This window comes from Somniosus microcephalus, chromosome 1, assembly GCF_052327205.1.
Source record: "Somniosus microcephalus isolate GS21.2 chromosome 1, FLI_Smic_1.0, whole genome shotgun sequence".
Lineage (NCBI taxonomy): Eukaryota > Metazoa > Chordata > Chondrichthyes > Squaliformes > Somniosidae > Somniosus > Somniosus microcephalus.
The window spans coordinates 26,806,221-26,820,015 of record NC_140987.1 but is presented as its reverse complement, the minus strand read 5'-3'; the positions used below and the strand labels follow the sequence as shown (position 1 = coordinate 26,820,015).

General features: G+C 44.9%; 1 protein-coding gene across 6 annotated transcripts in view; it reads left to right on the top strand.

Annotated features, from left to right (window-relative positions):
• nek1 (NIMA-related kinase 1) overlaps positions 1–13,795 on the top strand; it is a 220,172-nt gene that overhangs the window by 162,884 nt on the left and 43,493 nt on the right. For 5 of the 6 annotated variants that reach the window (XM_085976042.1, XM_085975980.1, XM_085975769.1 and 2 more), the window contains 5 exons: positions 4,836–4,994; positions 5,561–5,800; positions 10,583–10,697; positions 12,441–12,541; positions 13,418–13,635. In XM_085976042.1, coding sequence (XP_085832168.1) covers positions 4,836–4,994; positions 5,561–5,800; positions 10,583–10,697; positions 12,441–12,541; positions 13,418–13,635 — 833 coding nt within the window. The remainder of the gene's footprint in view (positions 1–4,835; positions 4,995–5,560; positions 5,801–10,582; positions 10,698–12,440; positions 12,542–13,417; positions 13,636–13,795) is intronic. The other variant, XM_085975847.1, reaches the window with a different exon arrangement.

The window sequence follows — 13,795 nt, the reverse complement described above, 5'->3', positions numbered from 1 at the left end:
AGGTAATCAATTTCCATGCGTGTCAGACAAAAAGTACATAAGAAAGTAAGAATTAGGAGCAGGAGTAGGCCATACGGCCTCTTGAGCCTGCTCCGCCATTCAATAAGATCATGGCTGATCTTCGACCTCAGCTCGCAATTTCCCGCCCGATCTCCATATCCCTTGATTCCCCTAGAGTCCAAAAATCTATCTGTCTCAGCCTTGAATGTACTCAACGACTCAGCATTCACAGCCATCTGGGACAGACAATTCCAAAGATTCACTACCCTCTGAGTGAAGAAATTCCTCCTCATCTCAGTCTTAAATGGCCGACCCCTTATCCTGAGACTATGCCCCCTAGTTCTAGGCTCTCCAGCCAGGAGAAACAACCTCTCAGCGTCTACCCTAGGAATTCCCCTCAGAATCTTATGTTTCAATGAGATCACCTCTCATTTTTCTAAACTCCAGAGAATATCGGCCCAATCTACTCAATCTCTCCTCATAGGACAACCCTCTCATCCCAGGGATCAATCTAGTGAACCTTCGTTGCACCGCCTCTAAGGCAAGTTTGTCCTTCCTCAGATAAGGAGACCAAAACTGTACTAAATGGTGTGATCTCATCAAAGCAATTGTAGCAAGACTTCCTCACTCTTGTACTCTAACCCCCTTGCAATAAAGGCCAAAATGCCATTTGTCTTCCTAATTGCTTGCTGTACCCTGCATGCTAACTCTGTGTTTCCTGTACGAGGACACCTAAATCTCTCTTAATACCAACATTTAATAGTTTCTCACCACTTAAAAAATATTCTGTTTTTAATCTTCCTACCAAAGTGAATAACATTTTTGGTTCTCAGCTCCTATAAATTGTACACGCTGGAATTGGCTATTATTGGGTAATACCTAACTGGATGACTAACTTCTTAAATGCAACTTTTTAAGTCATGCCTTTTTTTTTTAGAAGGCAAAACTGCTGAACAAAGTTACTTCATTTAATGTATTATTAGTGCTGTAGAAAATTACTGTTGTAAAAATTGAGGAAGGGGTTTTGAAATTTCAAAAACGTACTAGAAAAGATTTATGAAAGATAACTTTACATGTCAGATTTTATTCGTGATGGAATGTGTTAAGTACAGCTTTGAGGTGACAAGTTGAAAGGAAATAAGACACATTTTTATATCGCTTCGTTCAGTCTCTCAAACTTAGGTTGGCAGTGTGAAATAACAACAGAAGATGCTGGAAAAACTGAGCAGGCCAGGCAGCATCTGTGAAGAGAGAAACAGAGTTAACGTTTCAGGCCGAAGACCTTTCGTCAGAACTGGAAAAAAGCAGGAAATGGAACAGATTTTAAAACAAGTTTAGGGGCTGGGAAAGTGGGGAGGGGATGAAAGAACAAAAGGGAAGGTCTGTGATAGGATGGAAGGCAGGAGAAGTAAAGAGGCATTAAGAGATATTCAAGGCAAAAGGAGATGGTAATAGGACAGGTTAAGAAACAAAGGATGGCTCCAGATGGAGTGTGAATTGGGCTGGCAGAATGAAGGACAGCTGCCGTGTGGGAGGGGAAAAAAAGCACAAACAAAAAGTGTGGATAATAAAAATATATATATGATGGGGGCCGAGGTTATGATCTGAAATTGTTGAACTCTGTTGAGTCCAGAAGGCTGTAAAGTGCCTAATCGAAAGATGAGGTGCTGTTCCTCGAGCCTACGCTGAGCTTCCGTGGAACAATGCAAGAGCCCGCAGATGGTGAGGTCTGAGTGGGAATGTCCTCGGCCTCTTGCTGACCTACATTGGCTCCTGGTCTAGCAACACCTCAGTTTCAAAATTCTCATCCTTCTGTTCAAATAAAGTTCCTCCCTATCTCTGTAACTTCCTATGGCCCTCAGATCTCTGCGCTCCTCCAATTCTGGCCTCTTGCACCTCCCCGATTTTCATTGCTCCACCATTGGTGGCCGTGCCTTCAGCTGCCTAGGTCTTAAGCTCTGGAAATCCTTCCCTAAACCACTCCTACTTTCCACTTCTCTCTCCTCCTTAAAGCCTACCTCTTTGACCAAACCTTTGGTCGCCTGTCCTAATATATCTCTGTGGCTCGGTGTCAAATTTTGTCTGGTAACGCTCCAGTAAAGCGCCGTGGGAAGTTTTTCCTACGTTGGAGGAGCTATATAACTGCAAGTTGTTGTTGGCGTTGAATGATTATCTGGTAACGACTGATGTAGAATTCTGTAAGGACAAGTGAAGCAGCCGATGAAATAGTCTTTGGTTCCAGTTCTGTAGGGACAACGGAAGTGTCATCTGTGGAACTGATGAAAGGTCGTCGACCTGAAGCGATAACTTTGTTTCTCTCTCAGCAGATGCTGCTGAGTATTTTCAGCATTTTCTGTTTCTATTATAGTTCTTTGGAGATTCCACCATTCCCTCGACAACTTTCTTTCCTGTCTTCTGTTGAAATCACTTGAGTGCTTGCTTGGGGCATGGTTCTACAGAGCTCTTTTGGCCACGTGCAGCCTTGGCCGTGATGTTGACGGGCTATACTACTGTGGAGGCATTGTGGTGTTGACCGTAACTCTTTTTTCATGCCTTAAACGGCTTATTTGCTTTTCTTGCGTTTAACTTGCATTATCAACACCCTTGCCTGTTCTATGCAGTGCCCAATATTCGCACCATTTTCACTTATTAACAGCATCGCTGTGTCTTTTCTGTTTCTCACTGGTCATTTCTTGGAGTGTGCCTCCCTTCTGTCAATAGAATTTTTTTTTGCCTCCCTTACGTTTTTGAAAACTGAGATTTACACCCTTTCTTTGGGTGTATTCCATATTTCATAGAAACATAGAAGATAGGAGCAGGAGTAGGCCATTCGGCCCTTCGAGCCTGCTCCGCCATTCAACGAGATCATGGCTGATCATCCAAACCCTAGCACCCGGTCCCTACACCGACAGCCATCCCACCCAAGCCCTATCCCCGTAACCCCACGTATTTAATCCCCCCTAACACTAAGGGCCAATTTTTATCATGGCCAATCAACCTAACCCGCACATCTTTGGACTCCAGGTTACATACAGTGAAGGTCTCCTAATTCACTACATTTGGTTAACCCTGTATTGAGCGTTGTTGGGACTATTGTTCTTCTCTTGATAGAGGTGGCTTGGGATAGTCGAGAAGGGAGGGTCTGGGCAGTGTGCAACCTTTCTGGGCGCTGGTGTGAGTAGAGAGAGGCTGGGGTCTTCTCGGTCACGGGGTCCCTTTGGTTCTTTTTGTCGGTGGGGGCGGGAGTTGGAGGGTCTGTGGTGAAGATGCTCCTTTACTCTTCATGATCTTTCATTTCATACCATCCACAAAGTGGACGGGTCACCGACCAGCAACCTTTACCTATGCTACTACAATGAATTGCTGCAGGGAAGTGCACACGAGCCCATGGTTAAGGTCTCTGGACTGTTGTCATGTAAATTATGCAGTCCGGGGGCTCTTTTCTCTAGAACAGAGAAGGCTGAGGGGGTGACCTGATAGAGGTCTTTAAAATTATGAAGAGGTTTGATAGGATAGATGTAGAGAAAATGTTTCCACTTGTGGGGGAGTCCAAAACTAAGGGTCATAAATATAAGATGGTCACTAATAAATCCAATAAGGAATTCAGGAGAAGTTTTGTTACCCAGAGAGTGGTTGGAATGTTGTACTTGTTACCACATGGGAGTAGCTGAGGTGAATAAGATGCCTTTTCAGGAGAAACTAGATAAGTACGTGAGGGAGAAAGGAATAGAAGGGTATGCTGATTGGGTGAGATGAAGTAGGATGGATGAGACTTGTGTGGAGCATAAACACCGGCGTGGACCAGTTGGGCCGAATGACATGTTTCTGTGCTTTAAATTCTATGTACAGGAAACTTTGTGCTATCCGGCACCGACGGGACCGAGCTGTTGCCGTTCCCTCAAAACTGCCGGACACACCAGCGTTAATGTTGAAGCATATGGAGCTTTTCATCTCCGTATCTGACAACAAACACTGTTGCTTAGCAACAGCTTCTAAACAGTCGGCCTGTACCTTGGAAGCGTCTCGCTGAAGGTGTTGCTAAGCTACAGAGACTTTGCAGAGCCTAACTGTTTTTAAAAAAAAAAAAAGCCACAAGAAAAAAAATCTAACAAAACAGCTCCTGATTTTTGCCGGTGGCTCGAGCTTGCCGGACATTTAGCCTCCAGATAACAAAGTTTCCTGTAATTCCACGTAACTTACCCTTTTTTTCTCTACACCCCCTCTGCAACCTGGTTTCTCCCCATAACTATCGATCGCCACGAGACATCTGTTCACAATAGGATTAATAATGCTTCATGTTAGGAGCGGCGTCAGAAACTCCCCAGCCCAGTACATGCAGCCCATCATACCATCCGGTGCATATATTGTATGCGATGTGATCTACTGATTGTCCAGCTTTCTGTCTGTCTGCCCATTGAAATTTTCTGCTACTCTTATTTTACTTTAAATTTTTTAGCCCTCGTGCCGCCTTTTCAATTTGCGATTCAGCTCCTCCTGTGCCATTGAATTCCTTGCACTTGAAGAGTAGCTTCAGATAGAATTGTGTGACAGCGGAGTTGCTCCGTACTTGCAGACGCATGCTTTGAGATTACTGGTCAGCAGGGTCGGCCTGTTTCTTCATCGGGCACCTGAGAAGCGAGGGATGACGTTGGGTTGTGGTGATGCTCGATGACTGGTGAGGGTTACAGCGCAAAGGGCTTGGGTACAGGGATCTGTTTTGAAAGGTGAGATTTAAGGTACGTGGGTTTGATTTTGTGATGTCCCGCCATCTTGATTGAACAATGGTCTAACCGGCTCATGTTGTGTGTTTGCTTTTTATTTATTTTTAAAAACAGCTCAGACTTCAGGAGAAGTTATTCAACTGTTCCTTAAAGATGAACCTCGTAAGGTGTGGGAGAAAGATCCTTCTGACACCGTTTTGAAAGTGTTGGGGGAAGCAGATCTGCAACTTCAGACGGGAATGCTGTTGGATGCAATATCCATTGAAAATAATGGTGAGTAACTGAAAGTTTAACGTGCTTTCTTTGGATGATGCAGATGTGTTTTACCTGAAATTGTCTGACATTTCTGGAATAAACCAATTTGTCTTTGTAAACATTTAACCTTGACGTATACAAAATGCACTGCAGCAACTCGCCAAGGCTTCTTCGGCAGCATCTACCACCTAGAGGGACATGGACAAGGGCAGCAGGCGCATGGGAACACCACCACCTCCAAGTTCCCCTCCAAGTCACACACCATCCTGACTTGGAAATATATCGCCGTTCCTTCATCGTCGCTGGGTCAAAATCCTGGAACTCCCTCCCTAACAGCACTGTGGGAGTACCTTCACCACAAGGACTGCAGCGGTTCAAGAAGGCGGCTCACCACCACCTTCTCAAGGGCAATTAGGGATGGGCAATAAATGCTGGCCTTGCCAGCGACGCCCACGTCCCGTGAATTAATTTTAAAAAACTGTTGGTTTGTGCAGAATAAAACCACTCTGTCTGCTGACACGGGTTTCAGCTCAAGATGGAAACCTTAGATGTTCAGTTTAGTTTTTACTCTTTCTACCCAACAGAAGGCCCGTTGGCCGAAGCTGACCAGACCCTCACGATGGTCATCGATACTACAAACGGCACCATTTGTCAAAGAGCACTTGATGAAACCATTCAAACTTCTGTCATTGTTGCTGGCCAGACAGCTGCAGCAAGAGACACAGCAGAAATTAAAACAGCAGACCACTTGACAAAGGAGGCTGTTCAGTCAAGTGAATCTATTCCTGTGTTAAAACCGGCAGTGTTTGAGGACAAGATAGAAGGTATTTTCTTTTTGCTGACGCTGTACATTCTTTGTTAGATGAATGCGCTACCATAAAGAGTAGTTGAGGCGACTAACACAGATGCATTTGCTCGATAAACACGCGAGGGGGAAATGAATAGAAGCCTATGTTGATGGGTTGAGATGAAGGTGGTTGGGAGGAGGCTCGTGTGGAGCATAAACTGGCATGTCACTGTTGGGCCTGTTTCTCTGTTATAAATGCTCTGTTACAGCATTGTAGGTTATTTAACTTGAATAAAACAGCTGATTCATTTGGAGGGATTAGAAGTGTTCTGGGATTTGGATGTTCATTTATGAATGCAGTATATAGATTCTACTTGGCAGCGTGGTATTAAGTAGCTTCTCATAATTAATTGTAATTGATTAGATGGTAGGCGTTCTTCAGTTGGAGCTGGTTTAGGAAGAAATTGTTGGCCTTCATGTAGTCAATGATTCATTCTAATGTGAACATAACATAAGAAATAGGAGCAGGAGTCGGCCATTCGGCCCCTTGAGCCTGCTCCGCCATTCAATAAGATCATGGCTGATCTGATCTTGGCCTCAACTCCACTTTCCCGCCCGGTCCCCATAACCCTTGACTCCCCTGTGGTACCTTCTGTGTTGTCATAAACTAAGAACTTGCATTTATGTAGTGCCTTTCATGACTTCAGGACATCCCAAAGCGCTTTACAGGCAATGAAGTACTTTTGAACTGTTGTAATGTAGGAAACACGGCAGCCAATTTGCATCCAGCAAGCCCCCACAAACAGCAATGAGATAATGACCAGATAATCTCTTTTTTTTTTTTAGCATTGGTTGAGGGATTAAATATTGGCCAGGACCACCGGGGAGAACTCCCCTGTTCTTCGAAATAGTGCCATGAGATCTTTTACCTGAGAGGGCAAACGGGGTCTTGGTTTAACATCTCATTTGAAAGACTGTGCCTCCGACAGTGCAGCACTCACTCAGTCATGGTCTACACACTGTAGGAGGAAGCCCATTTGACAGTGGGGAAGAATTTTATCCTTCCTAATTGATGCGCTATCAACAACACCAAAGACTACGAGATGGACTTATATGAAGTAGGCTTTTATTGATTAAGAACTGGAGCATGCCTCTGCTAGTGAATCCATCCTAAGAGCTCCCGGGGGAAGGGTGGTGAGTCACCTTTATACCCGGGCTTAGGGGTGGAGACATGCCCGGACTTGTACAGAGTTAACAGTGGTTTACCACACAGACATGTACAGGGTTAACAGTGGTTTACCACACTAATAAAGTGTGCATGCTAGTGACAACATAGGAACAGGAGTCAACCATTCAGCCCCTCGAGCTTGTTCCGACATTCAGTGAGATCATGGCTGATCTGCGACCTAACTCCATATACAGGAAACTCTTTATCCGGGACCGGCGTGGTGCCGGTTGATCAAAAAGTCCGGATTACAGAGAGGTATACTTACTAAGGTATGAGAGCCCCGTACACGGCCACAGATCCAGGCGTCCCTGTTGCATGGCAACAGGTGCAGGAACCCCGGTTACAGGGCCACAGATACAGGCAACCCTGTTGCATGGCAACAGGTGCAGGAACCCCGGTTATACAGCCACAGATCCAGGCAACCCTGTTGCATGGCCACTAATATGCAGTAAAACTTACCTGAACCACCTACTGAATTTTGCCGGTTAAGAGAGATTTCCGGTTATTTAGGTGCCGGTAAAAAGAGAGTTTCCTATACCCGCCTTTGACCCAAATGCCTTAATACCTATGGTTAACAAAAAGCTATCAATCTCCGATTTAAAATTAACAATTGATCTAGCATCAATTGCCGTTTGCGGAAGAGAGTTCCAAACTTCTACCACCCTGTGTGTAGAAGTGTTTCCTAATTTCACTCCTGAAAGGTTTGGCTCTAATTTTTAGACAATGCCCCCTAGTCCTAGACTCCCCAACTAGCGGAAATAGTTTCTCTCTATCTACCCTATCTGTGCCCCTTAATATCTTGAAAACTTCAATCACCTCACCCCTTAACCTTCTAAATTCTAGGGAATACAACCCTAATTTGTGTAATCTCTCCTCGTAACTTAACCCTTGAAGTCCGGGTATCATTCTGGTAAACCTACGCTGCACTCCCTCCACGGCCAGTATATCCTTCCTAAGGTGTGGTGCCCAGAACTGCTCACAGTGCTCCAGGTGTGGTCTAACCTGGGTTTTGTATAGCTGCAGCATAACGTCTACTCCCTTGTACTCTAGTCCTCTGGATATGATGTCATTAATGTGATTTTCAGTAAATTAGCCACGTCGAGGCAGCTTCCTGGGCTGACGTTTATCCCTGTTATTGGCAGCTCGGTATTCTGTACTACCGCTCCTGTACATCAAAGATTCTCAGCAATCTGACTTAAAAGTCATAGTTGTAGTTCCCAAGCTAATTGTAATCTTGCTTGCGGCAAAAGACGTCCCGGTTTAAGTTCAGTGAACGTTGGATTCAGGCGCTATGTCGAGTGCTGCAAAGCATTCATCGATGCTGATGAAACTTCCGGACGTGGTCTCGGTTGGTTTTAACTTTGGCAGGCGCACCAAGAAAATATTTATGCAACTTGGGTAAGCTTCTGAGTGATCAAAAAATAAAATGTTGCCTGCCTTTCCTCAGTTTAAAAAAATTGCTCTTCCAACCCAAACTATTCCTGATACTTTCCAAGATCTTGTATATTGCACTTGAAATAGAAACATAGAAACATAGAAGATAGGAGCAGGAGTAGGCCATTCGGCCCTTCGAGCCTGCTCCGTCATTTAATGAGATCATGGCTGATCATCCAAATTCAGTACCCTGTCCCTGCCTTCTCCCCATATCCCTTGATCCCTTTAGCCTTAAGAAATATATCCAACTCTTTCTTGAATATATTTAATGAACTGGCCTCCACCGCCCTCTGTGGCAGAGAATTCCACAGGTTCACCACTCTCTGGGTGAAGAAATTCCTCCTCATTTCAGTCCTAAATGGCTTACCCCTTATCCTTAGACTATGACCCCTGGTTCTGGACTCCCCGACCATCGGGAACATCCTTCCTGCCTCTAGTCTGTCCAGGCCTGACAGAATTTTATAGGTTTCGATGAGATCCCCTCTCAATCTTCTAAACTCCAGTGAGTATAAGCCCAATCGACACAATCTCTCCTCATACGTCATTCCTGCCATCCCAGGTATCAGCCTGGTGAATCTTCGCTGCACTCCTTCCATGGCAAGAACGTCCTTCCTCAGGTAAGGCGACCAAAACTGCACACAATACTCAAGGTGCGGTCTCACCAAGGCCCTGTACAACTGTAGCAAGACATCCTTGTTCCTGTACTCGAACCCTCTTGCTACGAAGGCCAACATACCATTTGCCTTCTTAACCGCCTGCTGCACCTGCATGTTTACCTTCAGCGACTGGTGCACAAGAACACCCAGGTCTCTCTGCACTTCCCCTTCTCCCAATCTATTGCCATTCAAATAATAATCTGCCTTCCTGTTTTTGCCACCAACGTGGATAACCTCACATTTATCCACATTATAGTGCATTTGCCATGTTTCTGCCCAATCACCCAACCTGTCCAAATCGTACTAGAGTTTCACGACATCCTCCTCACAGCTTACCCTCCCACCCAGCTTTGTGTCGTTTGCAAATTTGGAGATATTACATCCAATTCCCTCGTCCAGATCATTAATATATATTGTGAACAGCTGGGGTCCGAGGAGAAAATCCAAATTTTCGAACATCACTGTCTCCTGACGCTCTATAAATGAGTGCACAGCTCTTCCAAGCGTGTTGTAAACTATTTCCTATAGTTAATAGTTTATTTTACAATCAATACCTGTTAAGATTCTGAGGGCGATTGAAAGGTTGTTTCCCCTGCTGGAGAGTCTAGAACTCGGGGGCATAGTCTCGGGATAAGGGGTCGGCCATTTAAGACTGAGATGAGGGGGAATTTCTTCACTCAGAGGGTTGTGAATCTTTGGAATTCTGTACTCCAAAGGGGCTGTGAATACTGAGTTGTTGAGCATATTCAAGGCTGAGACGGATAGATTTTTAGAATCTTGAGGAATCGAGGGAAATGGAGATGGGGCGGGAAAGTAGAGTTGAGGTCGAAGATCCACCGTGATCTTCTTGAATGGCGGAGCAGGCTCGAGGGGCCGTGTGGCCTATTCCTGCTCCTAATTCTTATATTCTTGCGATCTTATGTTCTTATCTATTGAAGTATAGGGAATAAATGGTGGTGGATAGGTGTACCTTGGACGTGTATAGTATGTGTCTGAAAAGAACAGTGTGATGTTTGAACCTTTCTGCACCTCTGTCTTTCCTGTATTATCGGTGCACATTGTAACTGCAGTTTAACTTGTGTGAAAATTTCCACACGGCTTCGTCCAAGTAGGGGAAAATGCAAATTAGTTGGTCACACTTAAGTTTATGACTGAATTGTGATGCTGTACAGTCCCTAGTTTGAAGATAAGACTAAGGCATTTTTGTGTGTCTTTTTTTTGCAGTATGTTATCAGGAAATTTGACATGCTTTACCCAAATGTATTTAATGTTACGACTATTCAGCCAATGCCAGATATATTAGGGAGCTCGAAAGGCTTGTGCGCCTGCATTGTATGTTTGGATATTGCAATCTGGAAATAGCTCTTTTTTTTGGTGGGGGGGGGGTGGTGGAGAGGCGGGTGCTAAGAACAAGTAAACTTTTTTTTCCCCTCGAGCAGTTAACAAAAACCATTCTAACTTCTGCAATTTACCTCACATTAAGTTTCTGTATTTCCTCCAGAACCAGAGGACTTGGAAACCGAGGCACTAGATGAAGGAGAGCAGATGAGTAGAGATAAAGTCCCAGTGGCCCCAATTACTATTGATGCCTGGGAAGAAGTGAGCGACGCAGAAAGGTGAATGGAAGTGAACGGCTTTCCCTCGGATGTTGTTCTGAATGTACAGTTGGGTTCCAATGAGCCGCACTCCCATTATCCACCAAATTTTGCGCGCGAGATGTCCCTTTTCTATTTGTACTGTTGTCGTCTTCATTCTCGTGCTCCGGGTACTGCTGTAAAAAAAAAACAAAGCAATATTTGCATTTATGAAGTGCCTTTCACAACCTCAGGATGTCCCAAGGTGCTTGCAGCCAATTAAATACTTCTGAAGTGTTGTAATATAGGTGTGTCACATAGAAACATAGAAGATAGGAGCAGGAGTAGGCCATTCGGCCCTTCGAGCCTGCTCCGCCATTCAATGAGATCATGGCTGATCATCCAAATTCAGTACCCTGTCCCTGCCTTCTCCCCATATCCCTTGATCCCTTTAGCCTTAAGAAATATATCCAACTCTTTCTTGAATATACTTAATGAACTGGCCTCCACCGCCCTCTGTGGCAGAGAATTCCACAGGTTCACCACTCTCTGGGTGAAGAAATTCCTCCTCATTTCAGTCCTAAATGGCTTACCCCTTATCCTTAGACTATGACCCCTGGTTCTGGCCTCCCCAGCCATCAGAAACATCCTTCCTGCATCTAGTCTGTCCAGGCCTGACAGAATTTTATAGGTTTCGATGAGATCCCCTCTCAATCTTCTAAACTCCAGTGAGTATAAGCCCAATCGACACAATCTCTCCTCATACGTCATTCCTGCCATCCCAGGTATCAGCCTGGTGAATCTTCGCTGCACTCCTTCCATGGCAAGAACGTCCTTCCTCAGGTAAGGTGACCAAAACTGCACACAATACTCAAGGTGCGGTCTCACCAAGGCCCTGTACAACTGTAGCAAGACATCCTTGTTCCTGTACTCGAACCCTCTTGCTACGAAGGCCAACATGCCATTTGCCTTCTTAACCGCCTGCTGCACCTGCATGCTTACCTTCAGCGACTGGTGCACAAGAACACCCAGGTCTCTTTGCACTTCCCCTTCTCCCAATCTATTGCCATTCAAATAATAATCTGCTTTCGTGTTTTTGCCACCAAAGTGGATAACCTCACATTTATCCACATTATAGTGCATTTGCCATGTTTCTGCCCAATCACCCAACCTGTTCAAATCGTGCTGGAGTTTCACGACATCCTCCTCACAGCATACCCTCCCACCCAGCTTTGTGTCGGACTAAAACTTGGGTACTCTGGATTACCCGCGGATTTCCGTTATCCATTGGGGAAGGGGTCTGCTCTATTCACAGATTCTGCTGCACTGAAATCTTGTTCCACCAGTTGAGTTAAACTTGCCAATTAAAAAGCAAAATAAGATCTGCAGTAACACGCAGGTTCTTGTTGGTTTGAATTCGACCACCCGCTGGAAATCCATTCGCCAAGGGAAGGCCAAATAACTTGAGGAGAATTGACATATTGGATAGTGGGGGTGCAGTTGCCAGTGCCCCTGTCGGGCAATGTAACCTGTACATACAAGTCTGCAACTGAAGAAAGGATGTTTTGTGAGGAAGATCATGTTTCTGTAACCACGATGGCGTCGACAAAATAAAAACTTGCGTCGGCAAAAAGAAGAAATTAGTAAGTTACGCGTGCAGCCCATTCATGAGTCAGTAATTATTTTGGAAGTGAGGGCTCAAGTTCGGGGGGTTTGTCAATATGGTACATAAGTGTGTACTGCCATTGCACGTACAGTATCTTGTTTTACTCTGTTTTTACCCAGACCACTAGATGGTGCTGTCGCTCAACCAGAAAAGACAAAGGAGGATATGCTCGAGACAGAAGAAAAGTACACTGAACTGGCAGAGAGCAAAGTGGACACTGGTCAGTTCCAAATATTTTCGCTTTAGGCTTGACCGATCTTTTTCTCTAAAAATGGAGCAACTTCCATTTTGAAGGAATCTGTTAGCTGATGCTGCTGATTTTCTATCTTAAATTCCAAAGCGCCCTTATGAAATTCAAATGGTGGGGCGGAAATTAGATTGGAAGTAACTTTGCTCAATTCTGACTTAACTAGATGGCCTGGGTGGCCTTTTGTCATTCTTGTGTTTTGTTGCATTATTTGTGCACCACTTTGACAAGTCAGCTCTGGCACTTTGTACTTTCATTCAGTATCTGATTCTCTCGGGACTAGTTCTTGATTTTAAAATTCTCATTCTTGTTTTTAAATCTCTCCTCTCCCTGGCCTCGCCCCTCCCTATCTCTAATCTCCTCCAGCCCCAAAACCTCCCCGAGATATCTGCGCTCCTCTAATTCTGGCCTCTTGAGCATCCTCGAATCTTAATCGCTCCACCATTGGCGGCTGTGCCTTCAGCTGCCAAGGACGCAAGCTCTGGAATTCCCTCCCTAAACCTCTCCGCCTCTCTACCTCCCTCTCTCCTCCTGTAAGACGCTCCTTAAAACCTACCTCTTTGAGCAAGCTTTTGGTCACCTGACCTAATTTCTCATTGTGTAGCTCGGTGTCAAATTTTGTTTCAGAACACTCCTGTGAAGTGCTTTGGGACATTTTACTATGTTAAAGGCGCTGTATTGTTGCCGTTGAATGGCTAGAGCTGTAAATAATATGCAGCCTTGCCGTAAATCTAGAAAGTCAGTGTTTCCACATCTGAATCTTTGATTTTTTTTTTAACCTGTTTTTATAAAATGCATTTTGGCACATTTTGCATTTGCCGTAGCTAAACCTTCTTTCCCATCAAACAGAAGGTTGCACCAGTGAAACCCCACAAAGCGAACCTTTTTTCCAGAAGGTGACCCACCCACAGGACAGAGCAACAGCCATGTTGTCGAGGGAATCCTCGCAGGAAGAGCCATCGGGATCCAGGCCATTGTTCTGGTCACTATCACCAGCAAATTTCAAAGGCAAACATTCTCTGTTGATTGGGCTGTCGACTGGCTTGTTTGATTCCACCAACCCTAAGGTATGGAAGCACTGTGTACTGCAGTGCCCAATGCAGAGACAATGTTCGCGGCCTTCAGGGAATCATTCGACACGGGAATAGTGCCTGAGGATTGAAAAGTAGCTAACGTAACAACGCTCTTCAATTAAGGGCAAAGGCAACTACTGGCCAGTGAGCCAAA